Consider the following 26,862-nt stretch of genomic DNA (forward strand, 5'->3'; position numbering starts at 1 on the left):
CGGTGTTCAAGCAGTGTTAAGAGGTGTTGAGGGACATGGTTTAGTGAGAGCTATTGGTGATCGGTGGATGGTTGGACTGGATGATCCTGTGGGTCTTTTCCAACCTTGGTGATTCTGTGATCCCATGAATGCTTTTGCCAACTGCCCGGTCCTCCAATTTGTCAAGATCTCTCAGAAAGTTGTCATAAGGGAGCCAGCGGCTCATCCCAAGTTAGTGTTATCCACAAACTTGCTTAGTACGCCTTCAAGTCCTGCATTCAAGTCAGTTATGAGAACACTCACAGGCCCTAAAAGTTTTGTTCTCCTACCAACCTCACTCACCGACCCCGGCGGTGTTCAACGAGTGTTAAGATCAGTGAATCACAGAATCACAGAATTGTAGGGGCTGGAAGGGACCTCCAGAGATCATCGAGTCCAACCCCCTGCCAAAGCAGGTTCCCTACACCAGGTCGCACAGGTCGGCATCCAGGCAGGTCTTGAACATCTCCAGAGAAGGAGACTCCACCACCTCCTGGGCAGCCTGTTCCAGTGCTCCGTCACCCTCACTGTAAAGAAGTTCTTGCGCATGTTTGTGCAGAACTTCCTATGCTGCAGTTTCCAGCCGTTTCCCCTTGTCCTGTCTCCACTCACCACTGAAAAGAGTCTGGCCTCGCCATTCTGCCCCCCACACCTTAGATATTTATAGACCTGGATCAGGTCCCCTCTCAGTCTTCTTTTCTCAAGGCTGAACCGACCCAGTTCACTCAGCCTTTCTTCATAGGAGAGATGCTCCAGGCCCTTCACCATTTTTGTGGCCCTCCGCTGGACTCTTTCCAAGAGATCCCTGTCTTTTTTGTACTGGGGAGCCCAGAACTGGACGCAGTACTCCAGGTGAGGCCTTACCAGGGCAGAGTAGAGGGGGAGGATCACCTCCCTCGACCTGCTGGACACGCTCTTTTTAATGCAAATAGGATGCTGTGTTGAGGGACATGGTTTAGTGAGAGCTATTGGTGATCGGTGGATGGTTGGACTGGATGATCCTGTGGGTCTTTTGCAACCTTGGTGTTTCCGTGACTCTGTGATATTATATAACAATAAGGAAATAAATACTTATTGTTGTCTTTCACCTTAGTGGCTAAGTTCAGTTGGGCTTTGGCCTTTCTCATTTTCTCCCTGCACAACTTCACTATGTATTTGTTATCTTCATAAATTGCTTAGCACCTCTTCCAAAGACCATAATCTTTACTTTTGTTCCTGAGTTCCAGGACTAGTTCCGGTCCCTGAAAACTAGTTATAACATTTTCAATTTCTACCACTGCATTTTTTCAGTTAATCACAAAATCTAATCACACCAGTATCCTCAACATTTAAAAATTCAGAATTTAACAATTCTGGAATTCCGCACTGCCAGATTCACTGTAAGATATAACAGCGGTACTTTTTAAAGAAATTAGAATATCTCAAGACTTAACCTTCAGTCTCACTTCCTCAAGTAATGCTAGCATCTATTTCTTCAGCCTTTAGTTTATTATTTTTTCCCCCACTGTATTACGTGTTTTACCAAGTATAAAAACTATCCAAAATCTTAAGAAAGAAATCAAATTTTCAATAAATAGAACAGGGGATTTGACTATGAATTAATTCTGATGACTAACCAATGGCTAAAGACTGCAGACTCCATTATCTATAACTATTTATCTAGAATATGTAGCTCTCAGTGGGACTGGAAATTCCACACTTGTCTAAAGGACAAATTTACTAATGAACAGTGTCATTTCTTATTCACCGTCAGAAAAAAGAGGTACTAGAATAGGTCATCTTTCTTATGGAGGAAAAAAAAAAAAAAAAAAGCAAAAACAGTAATTTGCTAATTACCTGCAAATAGCTAGCTAACATGAACAATAATAAATAATACAAACAATTCCAATTCTAGCTTTTACTTGTAAAAATACATGTAAAACCATTAATATCAAACAACCTGACAAAAGCCACAGCTGTTTAAGTCATTTCCTGCCTTAAATCATTAGAGGTATAGTTCAGGTGTATTACAGGGGCTCCTTTGACTAGCAATTGAATTCCATCTCTGGGCAGACTATTCAACAGATTTAATATAACTATTATGGCTTTTCAGTCTCCATAACTGAAACATTTCCCAAGGATCTGGTAGTAGCTGACATTTTTCTTGTATTCCCTACCGAAGTGATATATTAAGAAGTCAGGTTAGCATACAATCATTGCAAGTGCCCAGCAACACCTTCAGAAATTATACATATTTAACAATTTTTAAATAATGTTTGAAGAATATTAAATTAACAGAGTTTACTTTCAGTTTCATCTATAGAAAAATCACTGGTTAGCATTTGCAAATTAAAGCACTCGCTGACTTTAATAGTGTGATAACTGTATTATTAACAGCCCTGATACACAAGCAGTGGCAAAAAACATTCTAATAATTTAAAAGTGTCCTTTTTCATGCATTTGAATAAAATGTTAAAATTTCAAATCTAATCCTACATTTTCTTTTTTAGACATGGATGCAGGTTTGGTTTCATGAGCACAAATATGATGAGTCCTGTACCTTGACCAAAACTAAGATAGTTACCAAGATACCTTTCTTCTGTACAGGAGAAGAAACATTTGTGGACAAATGTACTGTAATATCCTTATCAACACTAATAACTGATAGGTGAGACAAAGAAGTTCAACAGTAATTTATCAGAAATTATTTCTTAGGACTTTTCTTCTCCAGTTATTTACTTAATACTGCAATAATTGGAGGTTACAAAGATAATGTTCTTTGTATAGATATATTCCTACATTTTCACATTCTTTGTAAAGAGTCTGTGAGCAGCTACAAAAAAAGCCTACACAAAACGCTGCCTGAGTGGTAATCTCTGTACCATCCCAACTTGCAGTATGGTGTGTATCTATCAGAGAAACTGTATTGTCTGCTTCAGATCACCAGGACCCCTGCTGCACAGTGACAGTCAAATTAACTTTGAATCTGTGTAGTTTCTGTGTAGTTTATGCATCCCATATAGATACACAATAAAGTTTTCAGGGAATACCAGAATCCGATGTATTAGAATCATAGAATTATTAAGGTTGGAAAATACCTCTAAGACATTATGTAGAAAAAAATCTCAGGAAAAGTCCTATAAACTACCTTTGAAAGTAACGGTTATGACAGAAGTGTTCCCTGTCAGAATAAATGCACAAACATACAAAACTTGCAAAGTTTATATATTTGAATCTCCGCATTTATAATTTCTCCAGTTTTAAACAATGTGTAGAAAGCAGTAGTAAGCTGCTCAATATAATACTCTTTGATTACTAGAAGACTACATGCATGAGCTCTTGAGGACATGAAGGACATGGGAGTAAATATAAATCATAATTCAAGCTTGACTGCATTATTCCTTGGCTCTCATTACGTTCATACCCAGTGCATTGTAATGTATCAGAGAGATACATGACAGCAGTGTTTCCCTGCCTACTTAAAAAAGTATCTGTAGAACATCTTGGATAATGCTGCCACAATGGTTTACTTTTACAACGAATTAAAAATCTGATGCATTGTGAATCCTCGTTGTTATTTTCTCCCATTCTCTTTTTGCTTTACGTAAGAGAATGTCTCCATATGTCCTCCAATCATGATGTCTTTAAGACTGCAAAAGTCAGTGCAGGACAAGTACAGAAACCATGAAGTCCCTGTAGGCTTAAAGGTCAGGCTTCATAAGCACAAAACAGAATAGAGCAAGGCAAGAAACTTGGAGTTATTCAAGACTTAACTTTAAAAACATATATATGAAGAGAAATATTCATTAATCAATTGCAAAATGTATTAAATTACTTTCATACAACAAGATGCTAGACAATAGGAAAAAGAGGTTGAACTGGATGCATTACCGAATTTGAATGTTTGTCATATGAGTTTAGGACAGCAATTAACAAGATTTCTTTATGGGATACATTTTGAGACTGTACTACAAGACCTTCCCCTGGTCAAGTTTAAGCCCAATCTTTTCATTACCATAAAACATAATTATTAAGCCAATCTGTCCAAGAAAGAAAGATTTAAAGCCCAAGCTGACAAGAAATGTCTAGCAGCCAAATGGTAGACAGCAAACACAAAAATGGAACAGCAACAGCACTAAAAGAACAACGAATATAAGAAAGGAGGTGAAGGTAATTAAATATATGAGCTAAGGAATATACACCATTCCTAATTAAAAAAAAGATATTAGAGGTCACCTTGGTTTTGAAATGCTATCCAATATAGCTGCTGGAGGTGATTTCAGTTAGAAATCAGATGAGGTTTAACAAAAGCAAGTGTATCTTGCACCTGGGAAGGAATGTATCAGCACAGGTTGTGGGGATGACCTGCTGGAGAGGAGCTTTGCGAAGAAGGATCTGGGGGACCTGGTGTGTGACAGCCTGGTGATAAGCCAGCAGTGTGCCCTGGTGGCCAAGAAAGCCAGTAGGATCCTGGGTTACTTTAAAAGGAGAGCGGTCAGCAGATCAAGGGAAGTCATCTCCCCCCTCCACTGTGTCCTGGTCAGGCCTCATGAGCCTGGAGTACTCTATCCCAGTTCTGGGCGCCCTGGTATAAAAAAGACAGGGAACTCCTGGAGAGAGTCCAGCATAGGGCCACAAAGATTGTAACTGGCCTGAAGCATCTCCCCCATGAAGAAAGGCTGGGTGACATGGGTCTGTTCTGCCTTGAGAAAAGAATACTGAAAGGGGAACTTATTAATGTTTACAAATATCTGAAGTGTGGGAGACAAACGGATATGGCCAACCTCTTTTCAATGGTCTGCTGGGACAAAGGCAAGGGGAAATGGCCATAGATTGGAGCATAAGAAGTTTCACACCAATATGCAAAAGAACTTTTTCACAGTGAGGGTGACGAAGCACTGGAACAGGCTGCCCAGGGAGGTTGTGGAGTCTCCTTCTCATGAGATATTTAAGACCCATCTTGACACCTACCTGTGCAACCTGATGTGGGGAGCCTGCGTTGGCAGGGGGTTGGAGTCAGTAATCCTCGGAGGTCCCTTCCAACCCTTACAGTTCTGTGATTCTGTGTGATTCACTGATTTATTGTCTGGAAATGCAATTGAGCCCAAGGATTATGAAGATTCAGTGTAGCCAGTGATGGAGAATGAGCAGAGAAACTACAGAGTAAGTAACTACAACAAGTATGACTATGAAAACATTAACAGAGATCAGACAGATAAAAATAGTAAGAAGAGCTGTGAGACACATCTACTACATTAGGAAGACAAAAAGAAAAGCCAGAGAGCGTTAGATGATGAGATGACAAGCGAAATGTGCAATCAATCTAAAAAGCAAGAATATGTGGAATTCACCAAGGATCCAAAGCACACAAGCAACATGTGATATCTGAGACAAGCCACAAACACGTGTAAAAAGAGTTACTGTAAGAAAGTGCAGCGTGAACCCTGTAAAATACAAACTAAAACTAAGAACCAACACACATACAGCTTTACATTCTTGGAGGCTGACTAATAAAAAGGAATTAAAGGTCAGTAACATGAAGACCCAGAATAAAGAGAAACAAACTGGTCAGAAAGAAGTGTGAAGTATATCTGAGAATAAAAAAAAGAACAGAACACATTTCTAACTTAATTTAGGACTGCGTGTAGCCAAAACATAAAAATGCGTACAATTATTTGCTATAACTTGAGCTCACCATAATTTAAGTTTCATTTTGAACACTGCTATGGTTTGAAACATAACACAGGTAAGTTGATTTTCACTTTGAAGACACATGTTCAGCTCATTTAAACAAGCAGCCAAATCCATCTAAAATGTAAAATCTGTGAGCCATTTTTCATCTTCACATTCTGGCACAAATTTTCCCTTTGATTTCATTTTGCAAATTGTAAGACCTTTTTAGCACTTTACCCCGACTTAGCCATCTTCCTTTGGAAAAGTAAATGATGTCGCCATAATCCATACTTTTAAGGAAGTCCTGGAATTGGCAATGATTCATTCCCTTGGACTACAAAAATTCACAGCTTTGATGACTATTTGCGTGACATTGCCCATTTTTATAGCTTTCACAAATAAATTTTTGTGATGTATAATGCAGTGACATTTCATCAAACGTTGAGTTGCCAGTGGCAATTGCATTGTCTTCTATTAATTTTATAAGTCCCGTTTTCTTACCAACCATCTCTGGTGCCATCAATAGCTATTAGCAGACAAATTATATCAGGAGAAATTATATTTGCCACAATTTCCAAACGCTGCTTAATAAACTCACCATCAGTCAAAGGTGGGTTTTTTGTTTTGTTTTTTTTTTGCATTCAATTAGCCACCATGTAGCTACCTTTTATAACAGAGTCCATTTGAGTTTTAACTATTTTAAAGACTTTGTTGAGATGACAGACATTTTCTTTGTTCACTGTTTTGCCCTTATATAGTGTTCCTTGCTATATATCAAATTTGGCAGTATGTTTCTGAACATAATGTCTTTTCAAACTGTAATCTTTGAAAACTGACATGCTTTTCTTACAAGTCAAGCATACCGCCATTCTATTTGTCTTGACAAAAAAGTAGCAATCTGTCCATTTTTTCCTTCATCCGCAATTTTTCTTTTTCTGGGTTCTGTTTTCTTCTGAGATGCCATGAGTCAGGTTGAAATAATAGTACTGACAATCACTGCAATTTACTCAGCAAGAGGCACAAGCATAAGCTACACGCAATACATGCAGGCTTTGATGAGAGTGAGTGTGTGTGACAGACATGAGAAGGAAAGTCAGCACTGCCCTGCACCGTCCCCTACCCTTGGTTCCAACCCACAGTGTGCTGAGCGCCCAAAGCAGTTTGGCAGTTGTGAGCAATGGGTGTGAGTCCAGGGCCAGGCCCCTCGGCACGGCAGAGCTGACACCATGATGGCACGAGGCAGAGGGTGTCCACAGTGCAGTTGTGCTGCGCTGCACGTGGTCCGCAGGCTGCAGGTTGGACATACTGACATATAGCATTTGCAAGATAAAAATATAACCACAACTCCTGTCTTTTCAACGATGTTGTCTTGAGTAATTATGGTTTTTTAGAAGAGAACTTTCTTCACACATATTTGTACACACACCAAACCAACATGGATGCATCAGTTGTACCAACACTTTAACATGTGACAAATTTATGCCAAAGCATATTCTGAAAGCTCTTCAGGGACAATTCTGATGCCAAAAAGAATTAGTAGCAACAAAATCAGAGCTTGTTGTCTGTTAAACAACATCAGCAGGACATTTAGATGTCATACCTACCTAAACTGTTATTGCTGCTAGTTGGCCAGGAAGCTATTCTATCTCTTAACTTTTTCTTTTTACAAGAGTCATCTGATTTCACAGAAAGCTCCACTTCCTCCTTCCTGATTTCTCGCACCAGTTGCATGCGACACTGACTAAAATCCTGGAAGGAAATTTTTCCATTTTCATCTGCTCCCAGCTGGTGCATGATCTCAGCGACAGACTCCTCCATATTCAGCTGGCGGCACACCATCAGCAAGTCATTCCTAAGAATATTTTTAGAGGGAAAATTGGGGTAAGGGAGGGAGAAAAGTGCAAGAAAGATTGGAAAAATGGGAATGGAGAAGAAAAAACAAGAACAGTTTAGTTTGGAAGGAATACTGTTTAATTTTGAAATGCACAAATGTACAGACATTTAAACCCAATAAGCCAACTACTGTTTTCTATCAATCTATGACCTGAAGTTGGAAAGAAATTGGAACACAGAAAGATCATGGAAACGCAAAAGATTTCTTCTTAAGGATTAATTTCATGCTATTTTCAACACCTCAACTATCAGAGACATAAATGAGAGCTGAATCATGCTGTTGATCTTCAGAGTAAGGTGACGTACTAAGAAATTAAATCATTACATTTCATCTGGATCAATAGCAGCTTTGACTTCCATTTTATTTGTGGTAGAGAGAAATCTCTTTTGCTGCTGAACAGCAGTAAGTTAAAGAGGAAAAAGGTATTTATGGCCAAAGAAAACATCAGAAAGGAGCATTTGGAATAAATGTTTTCAAGCCTGTCTCCAAATATCATGACTGCAAAATCCTCTCAAGAAGATTGCTTGGTCTAACTGTTCAGTGAAACTCAAAGCAGAGAGGAGGGCAGTATTACATAAAATACTCTGATGCTGAGTGCAAGCAGCTAAAAGACAACTGCAACCAAGTCAACAAGGTAGTTACTGAAAGCGTGTGATATACTTAACAAATGTATATAATGTGTTCTTTGGATAAATACATATAAATACACGTAAGCATACTGCTAAAGAACAAACCAGCCAGCAACACTAAGGTCAATGTTATTTTCTATTTTGTGTGAAGAACGAAAGAATCTCAAGGACATACCTTAGACTTAATTTGAAGCTAAACATCCTCAGCAGAAGACGTTCTGTTTGCTCACCATTATTAAAATTACATTAAGAATAAGTTTGCTGAAAGAATTCTCAGTAATTGTGGTAAAAGCCACAATATGAATCAGAAGTGGACGACTAACAGTGAATAAAGTGAACTTATTGGACAAACATCTGACATTCTCTAGCAATGACTTCAGAAAATGGAGGCCCTTTCTGAAGAGACCGTCATACTTGCCTTTTTCAAAATGTAAACTGCTAAAAAAAAAGAAAAAAAGAATAAAAGCCACTGCCATTCAGAACTCAGCAACTGTAAATCAAGACTGAATAATCTTCCTAAGCGTTCCTTGTTACAACTTCTCCAGCAACTGAAGGAAGAGATACATATATGTCAAATAACAGTCGCACTCAAAATAAAACGTGAGTGATAATCCAGATCTCAATCAACAGCTGCCCTACACTATCAAAAACTTGGTGCAACATTCTCTCCATTTTCAAAGGAAAATTAAAAGAATTATCACTACTTTGGCAGTCTCACCCTTTGCTATTTCTTTCCTGCAATTGCCTGTCATGTCAATACCTACCTGTTCTACAGATAAAGCTATCTGCTGGGTAGAGCATAGTAAGAGCTTCTCCAGCAGATTTTTTGGCAGAGATTTTTATAATGAAAATGAACTGCAATAACAACACAACAACAAATGCTATGAGCATGCATTTTAGCATAGACTGCCAGATAGGACAAGAAATTATTATAAGAAAATTAAATTACACGCATCAACCATAACTGATATTTGTATTTAAAATTTTGGTTGGAGTTTTGTGTTTGGCATTTAACCTGGACAATGAACAAATAAGTAAATAAAACCTATCACGGCTCTGTTCCTTTATTTTAGAAGTTAGGATAACAATACAGACCAATCTCATAAGGATGCTGCAAAGAAAACTAAAGATGACAAAGCATTCCAATTTTCACAGGGGATACAGCTATGCTATGTCTATATTAAAAATTCAAACCAGAGCTAGCCTGAATTCAGATGCCAGCAGTTAAATCTGACATCAACCCCCAGATTTAACAACAGTAGTGATGTGGTGGCATTGACATCAACTGTTTTAGGCTTCACTTCACTTATAGCAACAAATTTAATAAAAGCCATTTACAAAGCACCTTTTAAGCATTTCAAGTTATATGTACTCTTAGACCAGATAAGATACTGTGCTGCACATGGATGGAGTTCAAGGACTGTTTGGACAATGCTCTCAGAAATAGGGCTTGAATTTTGAATGGTCCTCTGTGGAGCCAGGAGCTGGAGTTGATGGTCATTATGGGTCTTGACTTGAAACAAACTTGAATTATTCGGACTTTACATTTTCAGCTACGGAAAAGGTTTTGTGGTAATTTTACAAGGACACATTTTATCTTTGCTTATGCAACCTGCAGTTGCCTCAAGAAAAATATATACTTTTTGTCTTAATTTCTTCATCAGTCTTCACTTTAGACATAGGTCAAACAAATACTTCTGTGAAGGACCTCACTTTTTTCTGCAAGCTAGAGATTTCCTGCAATTCACAGATGTTTTCTGCCCCGCAAATCAGCTTCCTACCGGTTGAGAAGTAGCTCTACGCTCTGAAATTCAGTTTTTCTACTCGTCTTTCTTGTCCATTAATCTGGCTCCCCAAAGTAGCCTGTCTCCAGCTTCCTTTGCTCTGTTTCTGCTTCCCCACACAAAGAAGTGAGAACTGTGGAATCAGCTTTTTAGCTTTCTGCTGTCAAAAGAGATAATCCCACTCCTTCCATGTTCCTCTACTAAGGCAGTTAACACAGCATAAAACTGATCATGATAACAAGAATAGCTTTTGTTGACTTAGTTCCATGTAGCAGTTTATGACAGAGGAAGGAAAGCCAGCACCACTCTCTTCAGAGGCAAAGTAGTCTCTCGATTACCGGTATCATCAGACAGTTGCCTCACTTCCTTCATCTGCAATTCAGCGTCCTACCAGAGTAGGCACCTGAAGAACCTGGGGTAGCTCCCTTATGTGTGCAGACCTTCAGCTGACACAATCTGACAATTCTGTCACATTGACCAGCATGCAAACATTACACAAATCCATTCATCATCGTCCCTTACAGGGACAGGACAAGGGAAAACAGTTTCAAACTATGCCGGGAGATTTAGATTAGGTGCTGGGGAAATTTTTCACTGAGAGAGTGGTAAGGTGGGGTAAGACATTGGCCTAGGGAGGTGGGCATCCCATCCTTGGACATATTCAAGGCTAGGCTGGACGGGCCCTGGAAGAGTTTAAACTTGAGGATCTTTGAGGTCACAGAATCATAGAATGGATTAGGTTGGAAGGGACCTCAAAGATCATCAAGCTTCAACCCCTCTGCTGCACGCAGGGACACCAACCTCCACTTTTAATACAAGACCAGGCTGCCCAGAGCCCCATCCAACTGGGCCTTGAACACCTCCAGGGATGGGGCACCCACAGCCCCTCTGGGCAGCTTGTGCCTGCACCTCACCGCTTTCAATCTAAGCTATTCTATGATTCTATGGTCACAACAGCTGCCTTCTAGCTCACTTGTTTCACTGCCAGAAAACAAACAAACAACAAACAAACAAACAGATAAAAACTTAATCTCCTTCTTACAAATGTAACTACAAATGTCCAACTGAGAAAATTACAGCATCACACAGAGACTGCAGGAATCAACTCATACAAAGGTTGGGGAGTAAAGCAGAGATAAGAGCCACCAACAATTGCAAGACAAAGTTAGTCTTAAGTAAGATCCACCAGAAGATTCACAGAGGGTCAACGTTTGTTCAGAGAGAGTTACCAGAATAACCTCTATCAGAATTTTAGATGGCGAAAGAACTAGCTAGGTATCATCACATAAAGCAGGTTGTACGAAATATTTATTTCTTAATCTGTACCTAAAGAAGTAAGTCATTACAATTCCACAGCCTTCTAACATATCCACCTCACAAAGACAATGCTCCAAGACTCTCAGATCCACAACATGCAGGAACAGCACATAAAACCTAAACACTGAGTAGTAGAAAGATCAAGTGCCTTTTGGATCATGCAGCCTTTAAAAGGAGCAGAACTTTGTAAGTGGATTTTTTGTGCCATTTGCTAACCATTTCTAAACAATTCCAAGCTCTCTAGGGCCCAAACTGTCAACTGAGAAACACTATTATCATAATATCACAAACTCAGAAATGAGACAGAGTGGAGGAGCACAGCATTGGCCACATAATGCCAGCATTTTTTCAGGACAGAATTTACTAATCTATGCACTAGAAGCACAGTACTGCTTCAAACTATTTTAAAGAACAACTAACTATTCCTGTTCCTATTCAAGCATGATCCATTCTACTAACCTGGACAGAGGGCAGAGTACCAGAGCATGCAGTTGGTGATACTGGATCATGTGGAAAGAAAAACTTCAGGAGAAGAAAAAAGAGATACAGTAGTTTGGAGGGAAGGAATAAGTCAGGAGCCCATGGTGGGAAACAGAATGAAAAGGCAAAGGAAAAGTATGAAGTGCAAGGATATTTTGTGTTTTAAATCCAAGGAGGAGTAATGAAGAGCTCAATTTTCAGGATTGTGCTGATCAACTGAATGAGCTTTATGTTATTAAAGTGTCACCCTACAGAAGTACAGCACATAGTGATGCCTTGGAAAGACTGCGAAAAAAATTTTGGTACAAGTATACCTGTGTCATTTGTGACAATTAGAATCTCAGCTTTTCTTAAAGCTTCAACAGCCTCACACATCACAGTCTTCCACAGCAAGTTTTGTGACCTAAGACTTCCCGGCTACAATTCAGAATGCTATTTGAGAAAGGAAGTTAATTGTTTGGTTCCTTTAAAACCATTACCTGATGTCCCATCTTCTGTTGAATAAAGAACTGAATTTTTCTGCAGGTCTAATCAATGCAGTGAACTGCTCTGGTCTCCACCAGATCCATCAACTGGACACATGATGGCATGCAAAATTAGCACACACTAAAAGCATATACTGAAAACAAACCAACAACCCACACATACTAAAACGAGTAGAAAAGTTTAAAGCAAAAGTCCTTTCTTTCAACAGCATGATATCAGAATTCAGATTTAATTAAGCTTATTCATTATCTTATCATCCAGATCATTAATTGTTAACAGTACTAACATGCCGTAGGCCATTCTTCCAATTTGATATTATCTTCTATGTGTAAAACATGCTATTGGCATCTGATTACTCTGGATCTATTAGGAGAGTCATAAAACACCAAAAGCTTAAGATAGAAGTCATCTATTGTTGGATGCTTTCTATTGAAAGATGCTCTGGCATCCTTTCATTATTAACTGTTCCTATTTGATTTTTATAAAGCTCAATTTGTTCTTAACAGACCTATACTCAGCCAGTTATAGTCTGTAATCAGACTGATCCTTATCTCGGCATAATTTTAAAGAAAGAAGTATATTTTATCTTTGCCCAATTTCTGTTACTTTTATCTTCTGGAAGATCTCAGTGCCATGGTTTTATGATTTTTGATTATCAGTACTCCAATCATATCATCATGTAGTGCACTGGGAGTTGAAGTGTTAATGCTCCAGTTCCAAGTACATGTCCCAGAAGAGAAGAACCACTACGTTCCCCACAAGACTGCTTGCTGTGTTGTCATCATTTCTGCTCAGGGGGAACAGATATGAGGCCTTGGTAGGTCATCTGACCTCTCTTTCTTCATCAGGCTCTCCTCCCTGCTCAAACAGACTGTGCATCTCACCTCAGTATTACGGTATTTGATATTTGATAAATGAATTTGTTTCTCCTCAGATTGTTGCTGCTGTTTTTAATTATTTTGGGGTCCCTGTTTCCCTTTTCTGGAGGCGTGGATCTGTGAAAACCCTCTGCCTCGCTATTTGCAGAACCAGCCCACAAACTGTTGACACTTAGGAAAGAAAATGCACACAGAATAATTCAGACTCTGTCTTTAAGAACCTTACATCACATTTTTTCAAGTACAACTAATTGAAACATAAATCCAAGTTCTGTCTAACTTTTTTATTTCCCCAACATAGAAGCACAGAATTGTATGTGTTGGAGGGCCCGCTAGAGGTCACTTGGTCCAATTCCCCTGCATTGCATAGGGACACCTACATCTCAACCGGGTGCTCAGAGTCCCAGCCAGCCAGACCTTGGCTGTCTGCAGAGAAGGGGCATCCAACCACCTCTCTAGGCAACCTGAGAAATGCAGTAAGGATACAGACTGTTCAGAGCAGGGCACCACAGACAGATAAGAGCGCGCTGTCATGTCGAAATTATTTCTGTTCCAGCAAGTTTCAGCAACTATTTACAATACACCTCAGTAATTTCTTCTGTACACCTGGCAGATTACTGCTCCATTGAAAAACCCCAGTCCCTTTCTCCCCCTCACGCTGACCATAGGATGGGATGCCCGACATATATGACCTTTGCTTTCGTACTCACATTCTCACTTGCAGATATAAAAAAAAATAGCACTCAAGCTCTTCTTTATCATTTTTTATTACTAGATCTCAAACTATTCTGCAGACGATGTCTTACAAGGTATTATTATTATTGCCAAGCCTATTTGCAGGAACCATATCACTGTACTTAGTATTTTCAGTGTCAGAAACAATAGTTCAATAGTCATATACGTACAGTTTAACTATTCTTCTCCAAGTGCCATTCCAAGCCCAACTTTCTGAAGACATAATTAGGCATAGAACTAACCTACTTAATCTCTTTCAATTACCAGCTGAGGTGACAAGTGTCTGAATAAAAATAACATTTTTACACTTTTTAAAACAAGGCCATCTCTGTGTTCATTAATTAACTTCTAATGAATTTTCTTTGTTCAAAGATTTGAGCAAACAGTGATTAAAAAAATCAAGCAGTCATAATTGGAAGCATAAAAACTAAACCCCAACTGAAGTCTCAGAAATACCAGTAAAGCAGCCAACAGTGATTTCTATGCTTTAAACGTAAGGATATGGAGTTCCTATGAAGACATGCACAAAAGCTTCTTGCAAATCTCCCTACTTGCAATCACACTAGAGAGCATCTATGCAAGGTATTAATGCAAAACACCGGAAACATCCAGGAAAAAGGGTCACAGTGGGATGAACAGTGAAAAGGTGAGAGGCACCAGGTCCATGCTGGAACAACTCCCAGTGTGACAAGTGGAAAAGACAACCAGCTCAGATATGGAACCTGTGCAGAGTAAGGCTGCTGGTGGCCTCTATGCTCTCCAGAGAATCCAAACTTAACTGAGCTTGACTGAATCAAATCCACAAAACCAATCTTGAAACATGCCATCTGCACCAGAGGCCTTCCCAGAAAGCACAAGCTGAAGGGAGAAAAGCTATGAATTGGCTGAGAGAGTACACCTGCCCACATTTGTCCACTAGACAGGTTAATAGCCGCTACTACCTCCTGCATCTATACAATGCAAAGAAACAAAAATACTGGAAACATCCAATAATAAGGAGCACAATGCAATTATCTGGAGTACTGCGTCCAGTTCTGGGCTCCCCAGTACAAAAAAGACAGGGATCTCTTGGAAAGAGTCCAGCGGAGGGCCACAAAGATGGTGAAGGGCCTGGAGCATCTCTCCTATGAAGAAAGGCTGAGTGAACTGGGTCGGTTCAGCCTTGAGAAAAGAAGACTGAGAGGGGACCTGATCCAGGTCTATAAATATCTAAGGTGTGGGGGGCAGAATGGCGAGGCCGGACTCTTTTCAGTGGTGAGTGGAGACAGGACAACGGGAAACGGCCGGAAACTGCAGCATAGGAAGTTCTGCACAAACATGCGCAAGAACTTCTTTACAGTGAGGTGACGGAGCACTGGAACAGGCTGCCCAGGGAGGTGGTGGAGTCTCCTTCTCTGGAGATGTTCAAGACCTGCCTGGACGCCTACCTGTGCGACCTGCTGTAGGGAACCTGCTTTGGCAGGGGGTTGGACTCGATGATCTCTGGAGGTCCCTTCCAACCCCTACAATTCTGTGATTCTGTAACCCCCCCCCACCCCAGAGTCTCCATTTCTGGGCAGTTCTTCTTTTGACAGCCAAGGCTTCTCTGAGGCCTGAGGCCTGAGGCCATCCTTCCTGTCCCCCTCCCTCATCTCTCCGTTGGGGAGGGGGACAGAGGTCAAAGAAGTGACAGAGGCAGCTATTCCTGTGGAGAATCAGACTGTGTTTCAGGTAGGAAGAAGTGCTAACTTCAGCAAGAAGATCCAGTCCAGATTCTTCACTGGGACTTTTTTTCCCCCAAGATTAGATAATCAACAATTTAAAACAACAATACAAAGTAAAAACAGAACAAAACAAAAACCCTGCAACAAGATAAATGAGTTTTCTTTTTTTGAACAAAAAAAAGTAATGGTCTTTTTTCTGGAACTTGTTTGCATGTAGATTCCCACTTCTGTTTGTCTCCCCCATAAAGGAAAGTATCCTAGAGCAGGACACACTCCTGATTTAGTTTTAGTTTTCTCTTGAGATACTGGCATTAGCCAGCAGTGGTTTCACAACTTGTGTTATCTTGTAGCAGTTCTGATCCAAGTTCTGCTTACATTCTGTAGCTCCTTAGTTTTATAAATGGCATAATGTGTGCAGTTATGTTCTCTTTTCTGAGGATGACCAGGAGCCTGGGACCTTCAAGGCCAGTAAGGAAGAACCTTGAAAGCTGATAGGCAGCAGAAGGATCTGCCAACTGTGCAAGACCTTCGAAGCCTGATGCGGAAAAAGGGAACTGACAAGCAACAAGGTTGGTGAAAGAAAAAGGCCACTTGCCTTATGAAATGGCATTTAGTTATCCTAAAGACATTACTAAGGATTAGGAGCAGGGGATATCGATCATAAGTAAATTAGTAAGTTGTAAAAAAACAAAAAAAAATGTAATAATTAGTAAGTTGTTCATAAAAAATAAACAGCCATTAAGAAACACATGGAAAAAATTCCAGTTGCATGGATATTTTTTTTTTCTCACCAAAAGGGAAGTTACTGACTTCAAAGAGAAGTTAAATTCTCTTACGTTAACAACTCCTATAAAATACTATTAGCTAATAATCCCATTAAAAATAAATGAGGATAAGAAATAGCTTCAGCATTTGTTATGATAATGTTCAGTGACATCAAAAAGTTTGACAACATGGGACATACTGCTCAGTTTTTCCACACTACAGTCTGCCTTACTGGACACTTAGCTTCAAAGAAGAATACAATAAAACCACATAGCAGTATGCCCAAGCTTTATACTACAGCCATTTTTCCTTAGTTACTAATGCCAGTAGAAAGAAAAATAGAATAAGCTGTATAAATGTCAGGGTTTTATGATTTTTGTTATCGGTATTCCACAACATAACATCCTGTAAAGCACTGGGAGTTAAAGAGTTAAAGGAGTTAGTGCTCCAGTTCTGCAGACTGCTGAATTTCCAGGTACCAGTATCTCAGAAGAACTGCACACACCCAAGGACTGTGTTTTCATTTTCCGTTCAGAAGGAAAGGTAAAACTGTTCACAGGTCACAACATCACTCTCTTTTTTTCGCTGCCTGCCTTGGCAGCAGTTTGCCCTGACCATATTGCCTTCAGCTTTAGAGTAAGGCCTTTGGTTGTGGGCACCCTCTCTCTCATTTTACTTATTAACCTCAATTCCAATTATATCGTATTACATTTTGCTATCTTACATTCCGATATCATGTGTAGTAAATTAACTTTCCTCCTCAGATTGTTGCTGCTGTTCTGTTTGTAGGCCCATCTCCCCTCTCCCTACCGTTCGTTTGCCCTTCCCCCCTTTACCCTCCCCCTTTTCTCGAGGTGAGGGTCCATGGGTCCCATGCCCACCAGTCACACAACTGCTACAAACCAGCCTGTAAACGGTTGACATCCTCCCCTCTCCTCCCCGCCCCCCCTTTTCTTTTGTTGGGCCATTAGGCCTGTGGGCACGCTGTCTCCCCATCATGCACACAGGCAGATCTAGAGATAACTCTGACAATAAAACACACTGGCTAACTCTACTGCCTTTAAAACTTGAGTAGTTCCACCTAACCTGTCTGATTATATCCCTTTCTTGAGTTTGATGTTCACGTAAGGACTGGGCAGCTAACTCATGTTACAACACCAAGGGTTTCAGAAAACAGAAGTTTGAATATATTCCTCTGACTGTTTCTTAATTGTATCAAATGCAGACTCTGAAATGTTTATGTCTTTAGCAAATATTAATCCTTGGCATGCTTGTTAGGCAATATTTAACAATGGTGTAGTTTTTCTTCAGCCCAAATTAAGCACACAGGTTGTTTCTCTCATTTTTTGTCTATATCCATACATCTGTTTTTTCCCATAGCTTATTCCCTTCTTTCAGTTCTGATGCTCTGAGAGGATCTAAGGAGAATAAAGAATAAAAACCCACAAAATTCATGCAACTGTGGCACCACAAACTAAAGCAAGCTCCAGGAGAAACAGAGAAAACAGAGCAGAACCATGTAAAAAACAGCACAGTGCTTCACATACAGTCTTATCTGATGTAATACTATTGTGCTGTATCCATACAAAAGCACTCCTCCCATTACAAGCTTCACAGTCTCTCTGGCAGCTCCTTAGTGGAGATGGATGAAAAATAAAGTCTAAAAACATACCATGAGAGCTAGAGCTGTTTTCAAGACACGGGGAAAAACTGGGGTTAGGACAAAGTCAGTTTCAAGAAGGCTCAGACAATTTCTGCAAAGAATTCCTAAAACAGAGCTGTTAATCTTTCACGTGGTTAAGAAGAGCACAGAGAAACAGCCCAGATCTGAAGTAAAGCCCTAATACAAATTTTTCTTAACTTTTCCAACTCTGTGACTTTTCCAACTTTTCCAGCAATGTGCAGAAGAATGCAAGGACTAATAAAGGCCTTAATACCACCTAATAAAGGGGGTATTTTGCTGACTGTTCTAAATGATGTTTAGAATTTCCTTGTTAGAGGGCTGGACTGAGGCCAGAACTAGAACTGTACACTGCTGAGACCAAGCTGCTTTCGCAGTTAGGAACTCCAGCACCTGTAAAACGTAGCAGAATAATATTACTTTTCTCCCAGGTCACCCAAGTCAGCTTTTTACTTCCCTTCTGTTACATGGATGATCTTCTGAAAACCTATTCATTGTCGCAAATACAGCTGTCCTGTTCCTTAGTCTCTTCACAGATGGGAGCTAACAGCCTCTGCTTAAGCATTTTGTTCCTGATGCTGCTTTACAAATAGCAGACAATAGGCTGAAGGGACATCAAGCAGTAACTCACGACTAAGTAAACCTCTCTGAATATATTTGCACGGACCCACAAAAAACATCCTGTAGATGAAAAAAACATATTTTACCGCCACAGGGCTAAAGAATTGCATTTAAAACATTATGAGCTCAATACCAAAAGAAGCTGATAAACTCTTTAACAAATCTACCTTTTGTACATTTACAGGGCTCACTGTAATTTTATAAACCAACTGACTTTATAGCAAAAATTACTCGTGAAGTGAATAACAGAAGAGCTCTCAGTCTCATCTTTTAGTAAAGTCTGTATATTAGGGCTTATTTCAGAAGATGCATCACCTCAACATTACACCCCAAGTTCTCCTTATTATAACCATATAACGGTTATCTGAAACTATCCAATAAAAGGAATGTTGAGTTTGAGTACGTTGCATTTGTGCTGGCTAATGAAGTACAGAAGAGCTATATTCTGGGCTGCATTAAAAAAGGGGTGGCCAGCAGGGAGAGGGAGGTGACTGTCCCCATCTACTCAGCTCTTGTGAGGCCCCATCTGCAGCTCTGCGTCCAGGCCCAGGGCCCCCAGGACAGGAAAGATGAAAAGCTCTTGGAGTGGGTCCAAAGGAGGGCCACTAAGACAATCAAAGGGCTGGAGCACCTCTCCTACAAGGAAAGGTTGAGGGAACCAGGTTTATTTAGCTTGGAGAAGACTGTGGGGAGACCTCCTTGTGGCCTTTCAATACTTGAAGGGTGCATATAGACAGGAGGGAGAATGGCTGCTTAAACGAGCACATAGTGATAGGACAAGGGAGAATGGTTTTAAACTGAGACAGTGGGGAGGTTTAGGTTGGATCTCAGGAGGAAGTTTTTCACACAGAGGGTGGTGATGCACTGGAACAGGTTGCCAAGGAGGCTGTGGATGCCCCATCCCTGGAGGCATTCAAGGCCAGGCTGGATGTGGCTCCGGGCAGCCTGCTCTGCTGGTTGGCAACCCTGCACATCGCAGGCAGGTTGAAACTAGATGATCGTTGTGGTCCTTTTCAACCCAGGCCATTCTAGGATTCCATGAAGTGACTCTCACTCATAGCAAAAATCACTTGTTAAATATTCACTCGCTACTTTTTCTAAAAGATGACAATTCCATGTTGAAGGCACTAATCCCTTACGAAGCAAGATGCAAATAAGTCTCAAAAACAGACCTACCATCTCCAGAGGAGTTTTCTACTATTGCTATCTCCTGGACCATGTTTCTGTTTGCTACTGAAATCCCCCTTAGGGCTGTTCCTGGAGCTCGTAATGCTCTCCAAAGTGCAGTTCAACCAACGCTCAGAAACACTCACTCTGAAACACGCATAATACTAACTTGGAATGAAATTTAGGAACATTTAAGGAAAAGTTCATCAGAAATCTGAGTGGTCTGTATAACGTCAGCATCTCTCAACTGTCCATATGGAGCATAACGACAAAGGTCTCACAGTAAGTGCTTTAAAAGACAAATATACAAAACTCAATAGAGTTTACACTATAGAAAAGCATCAAATTGCAGATCAGAGAATGTGCTGAGAGGAGGCAGCACGTGCTTTAAGTGAGCATACAAAGTTTTCTGACATCAGAATCATTTCCATGGGGACAGTAAACAAATGTGAAGAAAAGTGATCCTAACATAATGGTTGGAAGGCATACATTTTCTTAGTTTACATTTCAGAACCACAACTGTCAAAACAATTACTAGACTGGGGGAGGAGGGGTAAAGAGAAAAAAAAGAGTGGGCAGCTGTTCAGATAAAAGATATCACGACCCTTGGGTTTCATTTCTAAAGTGACTGCCAGCTGTTAGAGATTTTCAGCACCTTTCCAGTTCCAAAGGGACAACAGTGGGGACTGAAGTTTACTTAGCCTTTCGGTAGGGTCATACTCTCAGGTTTCAGGTTAGATGACAAACTCGAAAATACCCTCGCTCTGGCTCAGCTCTCTGGAGATACTCACAGCACAGGACTCAGTGTAAAATGTAAGTTACCATCACCTCTTACAGCTCTTACATTTGGAAACCCAATTTTTTTTTAAATAATTGTGCAAGAGTCCTCAACAGGACCTTCCAGTACTTGAAAGAAGCTTACAAACAGGTAGGGAATAGCTTGTTTACAGTCTGGCAGTGAGAGAACATGGGCAAAGGACAGAGAGGAATGGCTTTAAACTGAAAGAGAATCACAGAATCACCCGGGTTGGAAGGGACCTCAAGGATCATGTAGTTCCAACCCCCCCGCCTAGCAGGGCCACCAAACATACACATTTAGATCAGGTTGCCCAGGACCCTGATCTAAAGAGGGAAGATTTGGGTTAGATGTTAGAAGGAAATCCTTTACTCAGAGGGAGGTGAAGCTGCCCGGAGGAAATGTAGATGCCCCATTCCTGGAAGTGTCAAGGCCAGTCTGGGACCAGTGATACGAAGCTGCAAAGCAAGGATATTGGTAAAAACGTAGGGAAACGAGATATTCTGGAAAAGCCGTACAAATTTTATACCTCATGTCATCACATCCTGGGCCCTGCCTCCGCAGCGCCTTACAGTGACTATCGACCTTCTCACACTGACACCTGTGGGCATACCTGAGGGAGCACCCGCAAAGGACATCTGTTTCTACCAAGCGCTCAACAGAACTGTCTCACCTTCCCCCACGACTATCCACAGCTTCATCTTTACCCGCGAAAGCCGCCTGCCCGCTGACGGCTGGGGCGCGCAAGTTTCGCAGCCCCAACCTCCACACCCGCTGATGTGTCGCTGCCGCAGTCCCGGAGCAGGGCAGCTCCCAGGCACGAGCAAGCTTACACCGGTAAGCCGTGCCCCCACTCAGGAGCCCACAGCCACCTGGGGACAGCGGAGGAGCGGCGCGAAGCGCCCGCCCCGCCTCGAGCTCGCCCCCCGTCCTCGGGGAGGCAGCGGCCGTCGCGAGCTGCCGGCAGGGAGGAGGGGGTGGTCGATCTGCGCTCCGGCGGAGGGTCCGGCCTGGCGGCAGGGACGCGTGCCAGCCGCCTGCCACCGCTGCGCTCCGAGCGGCAAACTTGCGAGAAGTTGAGACGGCACTTCGCGGAGGCGGCTCTGCGCCGCTACCTGCTGATGAAGCCGTCTCCGTCGCCGTCGCAGGCCTGGAAAAGGCGCCTCATCCTCTCCTCCTCGCCAGTGCTGGAGGTATCGCTGCTGCTGCTCCCGGCGCTGCTCACCTCTGCTGCGGCAGCTGCCGCCATCATGCGCCCAGCTCTGGAGGAGGAGATACGACTGCCTCAAGCGCCAGGGATTCTCAGTCCCGCCGCGCCTGCAAAGTGCGGGCGGCAGCACAAAGCCAGCGCGCAGGGGGGGAGCCCCGGGGCGCGGCCCCGCTGCACGCCTACCCACCGCGCGCCCCCGGCCCTGCGTGCTGCTACGGAACCCGGGCGCGTGCCCGCGGAGGGCAGGGGGGACGCGGCCCCACCGAAGCACCGCCCTCGGTCCGGCCGGCCCCCAGCGGGAGCTGCGGGGAAGGTGTGGAGGTGCTTCTGCTCTCTGCGCCCTGCTGGGAGAGTCCTACTCCCTGCCCTTCTTCCACCGGCCTCTGCCCCGCTATCAAAAATCGTGGTGGTCTGTGAGCACGTGGGTGGCCTTGAGGAAGTGAATGTCTGCCCTCTTCAACAGGCTTACATTCTGCCACAGGGACCAACAAGTGCTGGGAAAACCTTGACCAAAGTGGTACTCGGGGGATCGCGTACTTTTAGAGAATCACAGAATACATCAAGCTGGAAGAGACTCCAAGGATCACTGAGTTCAACCCTTGGCTCCAGACAGCACCATCCTATAATATTCAAATTCTGTATTTGGAAGCACTGCCTGGATGCTCCCTGAATTCCAGCTCTGCCCTGGGTTTCACGCCTACCACATGCTGGTGAAGAGCCTTTCCCTAACCACCTCCATCTCCCCCTCTCCTGATGCAGCTCCTTTAAATTTCCTTGGGTCCTCTCGCCACCCCTTCGCTCCCAGTGAGGAGCTGATGACAGCCTCTCCTCAGCCTGGCTGAGCAAACCCAGAGACCTCAGCTGCTCCTCACACGTGTTGCCATCCAGACCCTTCCTCAACTCCATAGCCTGTCTTCGGACACTCTCTAGTAGCTTTCTTACACTGTGGCTCACAAACCAGCACCCGCTCCTTGCACTGCACAGCAAGAAAGACATCGAGGCCCTGGAGCATGTCCAGAGAAGGGCAACGAAACTGGTGAGGGGTCTGGAGCACAGGCCTTATGAGGAGTGGCTGAAGGAGCTGGGATTGTTCAGTCCGGAGAAGAGGAGGCTCCAGCAGATCTCATCACTCTCTATAACTACCTGAAGGGAGGCTGTAATGAGCTGGCAGTCGGCCTCTTGTCTCGTGTAGCTGGTGATAGGACTAGAGGGAGTGGCCTCCAGTGGCAGCAGGGGAGATTTAGGCTGGATGTTAGGAAATACTACTTCTCTGAAAGAGTGGTCAGGCACTGGAATGGCTGCCCAGGGAGGTGGTGGAGTCACACACAGAATCACACAGAATCACACAGAATCACCCGGGTTGGAAGGGACCCCAAGGATCATGTAGTTCCAACCCCCCTGCCTAGCAGGGCCACCAAACATACACATTCAGATCAGGTTGCCCAGGACCCCGTCCAACCTGGCCTTAAACACGTCCAAGGACGGGGCATCCACAACCTCCCTGGGCAGCCTGTTCCAGGGCCTAACCACTCTCCTAGTAAAGAACTTCCCCCTAACATCTAACCTAAATCTTCCCTCCTTCAACTTAAAACCATTTCCCCTAGTCCTGCTGTTGTCAGCCCTTTTGAAGAGTTTACTCCCCTCCTGGGTGTAGGTTCCCTTCAGGTATTGATAGGCTGCAATGAGGTCACCCCGCAGCCTTCTCTTCTCCAGGCTGAACAAGCCCAACTCCCTCAGCCTGTCCTCATAGGGGAGGTGCTCCAGCCCCCTGATCATCTTAGTCGCCCTCCTCTGGACCCTTTCCAAAATCTCAATGTCTTTCTTGTACTGAGGGCTCCACACCTGCACACAGTACTCCAGATGGGGCCTCACAAGAGCCGAGTAGAGAGGGACAATCACCTCCCTGTCCCTGCTGGCCACCCCTCTCCTGATGGAGCCCAGGATCCCATTTGCCTTTCGAGCTGCCAGAGCGCACTGCTGGCTCATGTTCAGTCTCTCGTCCATCAGGACCCCCAGGTCCTTCTCTGCCGAGCTGCTCTCAAGGACCGCTCCTCCCAGCCTGTACAGGTGCCTGGGGTTCTTCCGGCCCAAATGCAAAACCTTGCACTTTGCCGTGTTGAACCTCATCAGGTTCACCCGAGCCCAGCCCTCCAGCCTGTCGAGGTCCCTCTGAATGGCATCCCTTCCTTCCACCGTATCAACCGCACCACTCAGCTTGGTGTCATCAGCAAACTTGCTGAGGGTGCACTCAATTCCCTCATCGATGTCATTAATAAAGATGTTAAAGAGCACCGGTCCCAAGACAGACCCTTGGGGGACACCACTTGTTACCGGCCTCCACCTGGACATAGAGCCATTGACCACCACCCTCTGTCTGCGGCCTTTCAACCAATTGCTTATCCATCGGGTCGTCCACCCATCAAATCCACTTCCCTCCAATTTGGAGATGAGGATGTGGTGGGGGACCATGTCACTGACCCCGGCGGTGTTCAAGGAGTGTTAAGAGGTGTTGAGGGACATGGTTTAGTGAGAGCTATTGGTGATCGGTGGATGGTTGGACTGGATGATCCTGTGGGTCTTTTCCAACCTTGGTGATTCTGTGATTCCATGAATGCTTTTGCCAACTGCCCGGTCCTCCAATTTGTCAAGATCTCTCAGAAAGTTGTCATAAGGGAGCCAGCGGCTCATCCCAAGTTAGTGTTATCCACAAACTTGCTTAGTACGCCTTCAAGTCCTACATTCAAGTCAGTTATGAGAACACTCACAGGCCCTAAAAGTTTTGTTCTCCTATTGCTTGAAGCTGTCACAAGGCAGACGCAATCCCTCTTTTGTTAATGCTGCAGCTTTGTTCGACTTTGGCCAAGCCATAAACACCACGGCTCGACACACTACAGCAAAACACGGTGTTTTCAGCACCACTGTGTTTGTGCGTTATTTTGTTTGGTGCAGGGCTGAACAAGTGGGAGCATTCTTGCTCTTGCTGGCACATCTGATTCCACGCATCTCATTTTACATGAAAAGGAGGTGGTTTGTTTTTCTGCTCCAACAATTCATCATCAAGCAGGCCTAAGTGCCCCGTTTCTGAAAAAAAAACACCCATTTTTCAAACTTATACTTTGCATATACTGCTCCCCATCTTTCTGCATCGTTTGCACTTAGGAAAAAAAGTCATTCTCTTTACAGAATTATTGTTGCCAGATTAAAAAATCTTCTCATCTCACACGCACAGAATAGCTTCTCCATCTTCTTTAGTATCTTTGGCACTCCTTCTGATGCCTAATCAAGTTTTAATCAGTCTTTTTTTTTTTTTTTTTCTTACTTACATGAAAGGAATTGCTGCATCAACATTACATACAAGGGTAATGTTGTCTTCTATCCTTCCTGGAAATAGCTGTTGCTTATTTCCCAGGAGCATTACATCTCTCACTTTGTTATCCTGTGATTAATAAGGCCAGCTAAGTCTTCTCCTACCCTATTTTCGTGTACATGAAAAACAATTATTGCTTTTAAGGGCATGTTTTCCTTTAATACTTTCAAATGCTGTTCTGCAGTCTTTGAAGACATCCCTTCCTTCTACAGAACATTGACAGTAGCTTGTGAACATGGAGCTGTCAACCTCCTCTGTTTACACAGCTCCTTTCAAGTATAATGACTTAGGGCAGTAGTTCCTTTGTTATTATGTTGTACCTCAAGGAAATCACTGCAAGGCAAAAAGTAGTGTTTCATTAGCTACAGCTACTTTTTAAGTACACTCACTTTCACATTCTCTCATTTTCTGTGATTTCCCAGTTTCTGTTGCTAGCATGGGCCTTACTGGATAAGCAGAGCACCAAGATATCCAAGATAGCTGGATGTACTTGGTAATTGGGCCCTGGACTGCAAAATTCTGCCTTAGCCTCAACCAACAAATGACAATGCGGAAAGGAGGACAAACAGCTTTATGATTTCTTGTGTTTTTTATTATTATCACTACTACTGCTACTACTACTACTACTGTTATTATTATTATTAATATAATTTATATAATTAATATAATTAATATAATAATAATCTGTGGCAGTATTTCAGGCCACATTCATAAACTCAGAACTTTTAGGAATTACCACTTTATTTATTAGTCAGACAAGCATAGAATGATGACAGAAAAATGAATATATAGGAGGGAGTGCTGTGCAGTAGTGCCAAGTCTGGTGCATTTGGATCAGATATCTCAAAGCCTTTACATTCTTTGTGTTTGATGTACCATTACCTCTGCCAAATGAAGAAAAGACACTGAATCACAAGACAGCAGTAAAGGTGGTGTGCTAGGAACATATTACAAATATTACAGAAAACAATTCAGTTTTAAAGCAATGAATAAAAGATAACCATTTAAAGGTCGAAACATTTTGTTTACTTGTTGAAACTGCTACTCTGTGTAGAAGTTCTACATGCCTATTTTGTAGGCACATGGCTTGCCAAATATTTTACAGATGTTATCCTATGTATGTTGTCTGCATACAGATGCAGAACATCCCAGAACACAGCTGCTCCTGTCACAACGGCTCTGTCCATTCTGCAGCTGGCCAGCAATGCTTTACCACTGTTCTCACCTATATACACATTGTGTAAATATAGATATAAATACAGATATAAAATACATTCTAATATCACATAAGAAATACCAGCTTTTTCATAGATGTTTACAGTGCAGAAAAAAACAAATGAACACTCACGATGTAAGAACTGGCTAACTGAACTGAACATCATCCCTTGGCCTAGACATCAAGCTGATTCTTCTGGAGTTGAGTCTGAGTGCCTTTGAAGCCCAACACATCTTTGCAGGCAAGCTGGGGTACAGCTGGGAGGGCTGTGGAAGGAAGAGCTGGGAACAGTAGGTGCTCTGTAGGGGAGAAGGGGATGGCCTGGTAGCCAGGGCCCATTCCATCACCCTAGCTAGCACCAGAGTGGCTGGTGGCACCAGAACTGCCCTGGCACTGAGCACACACAAAGGCCCAGCTGGGACAAGGTCCAGTGGTGAGCCCAGCTCGGCAGGCCCCGTGGCCA

The 26,862-nt window shown here is 42.7% G+C and overlaps 1 protein-coding gene across 3 annotated transcripts in view; it reads right to left on the reverse strand.

Annotated features, from left to right (window-relative positions):
* Positions 1-22,067, reverse strand: part of MCC (MCC regulator of WNT signaling pathway) — a 206,983-nt gene extending 184,916 nt beyond the window's left edge. The window contains exons 1-2 of one of the 3 annotated variants that reach the window (XM_048931366.1): positions 21,832-22,067; positions 7,275-7,522 (exon numbers count right to left, since the gene is read on the reverse strand). In XM_048931366.1, coding sequence (XP_048787323.1) covers positions 7,275-7,509 — 235 coding nt within the window. In that variant the 5' untranslated portion in view covers positions 7,510-7,522; positions 21,832-22,067. Of the gene's footprint in view, positions 1-7,274; positions 10,883-21,721 lie in introns of those variants that run through there. The other 2 variants (XM_048931365.1, XM_048931364.1) reach the window with 2 other exon arrangements.
* Positions 22,068-26,862: the final 4,795 nt, after the last annotated feature.

This window comes from Lagopus muta, chromosome Z, assembly GCF_023343835.1.
Source record: "Lagopus muta isolate bLagMut1 chromosome Z, bLagMut1 primary, whole genome shotgun sequence".
Taxonomy (NCBI): Eukaryota; Metazoa; Chordata; class Aves; order Galliformes; family Phasianidae; genus Lagopus; species Lagopus muta.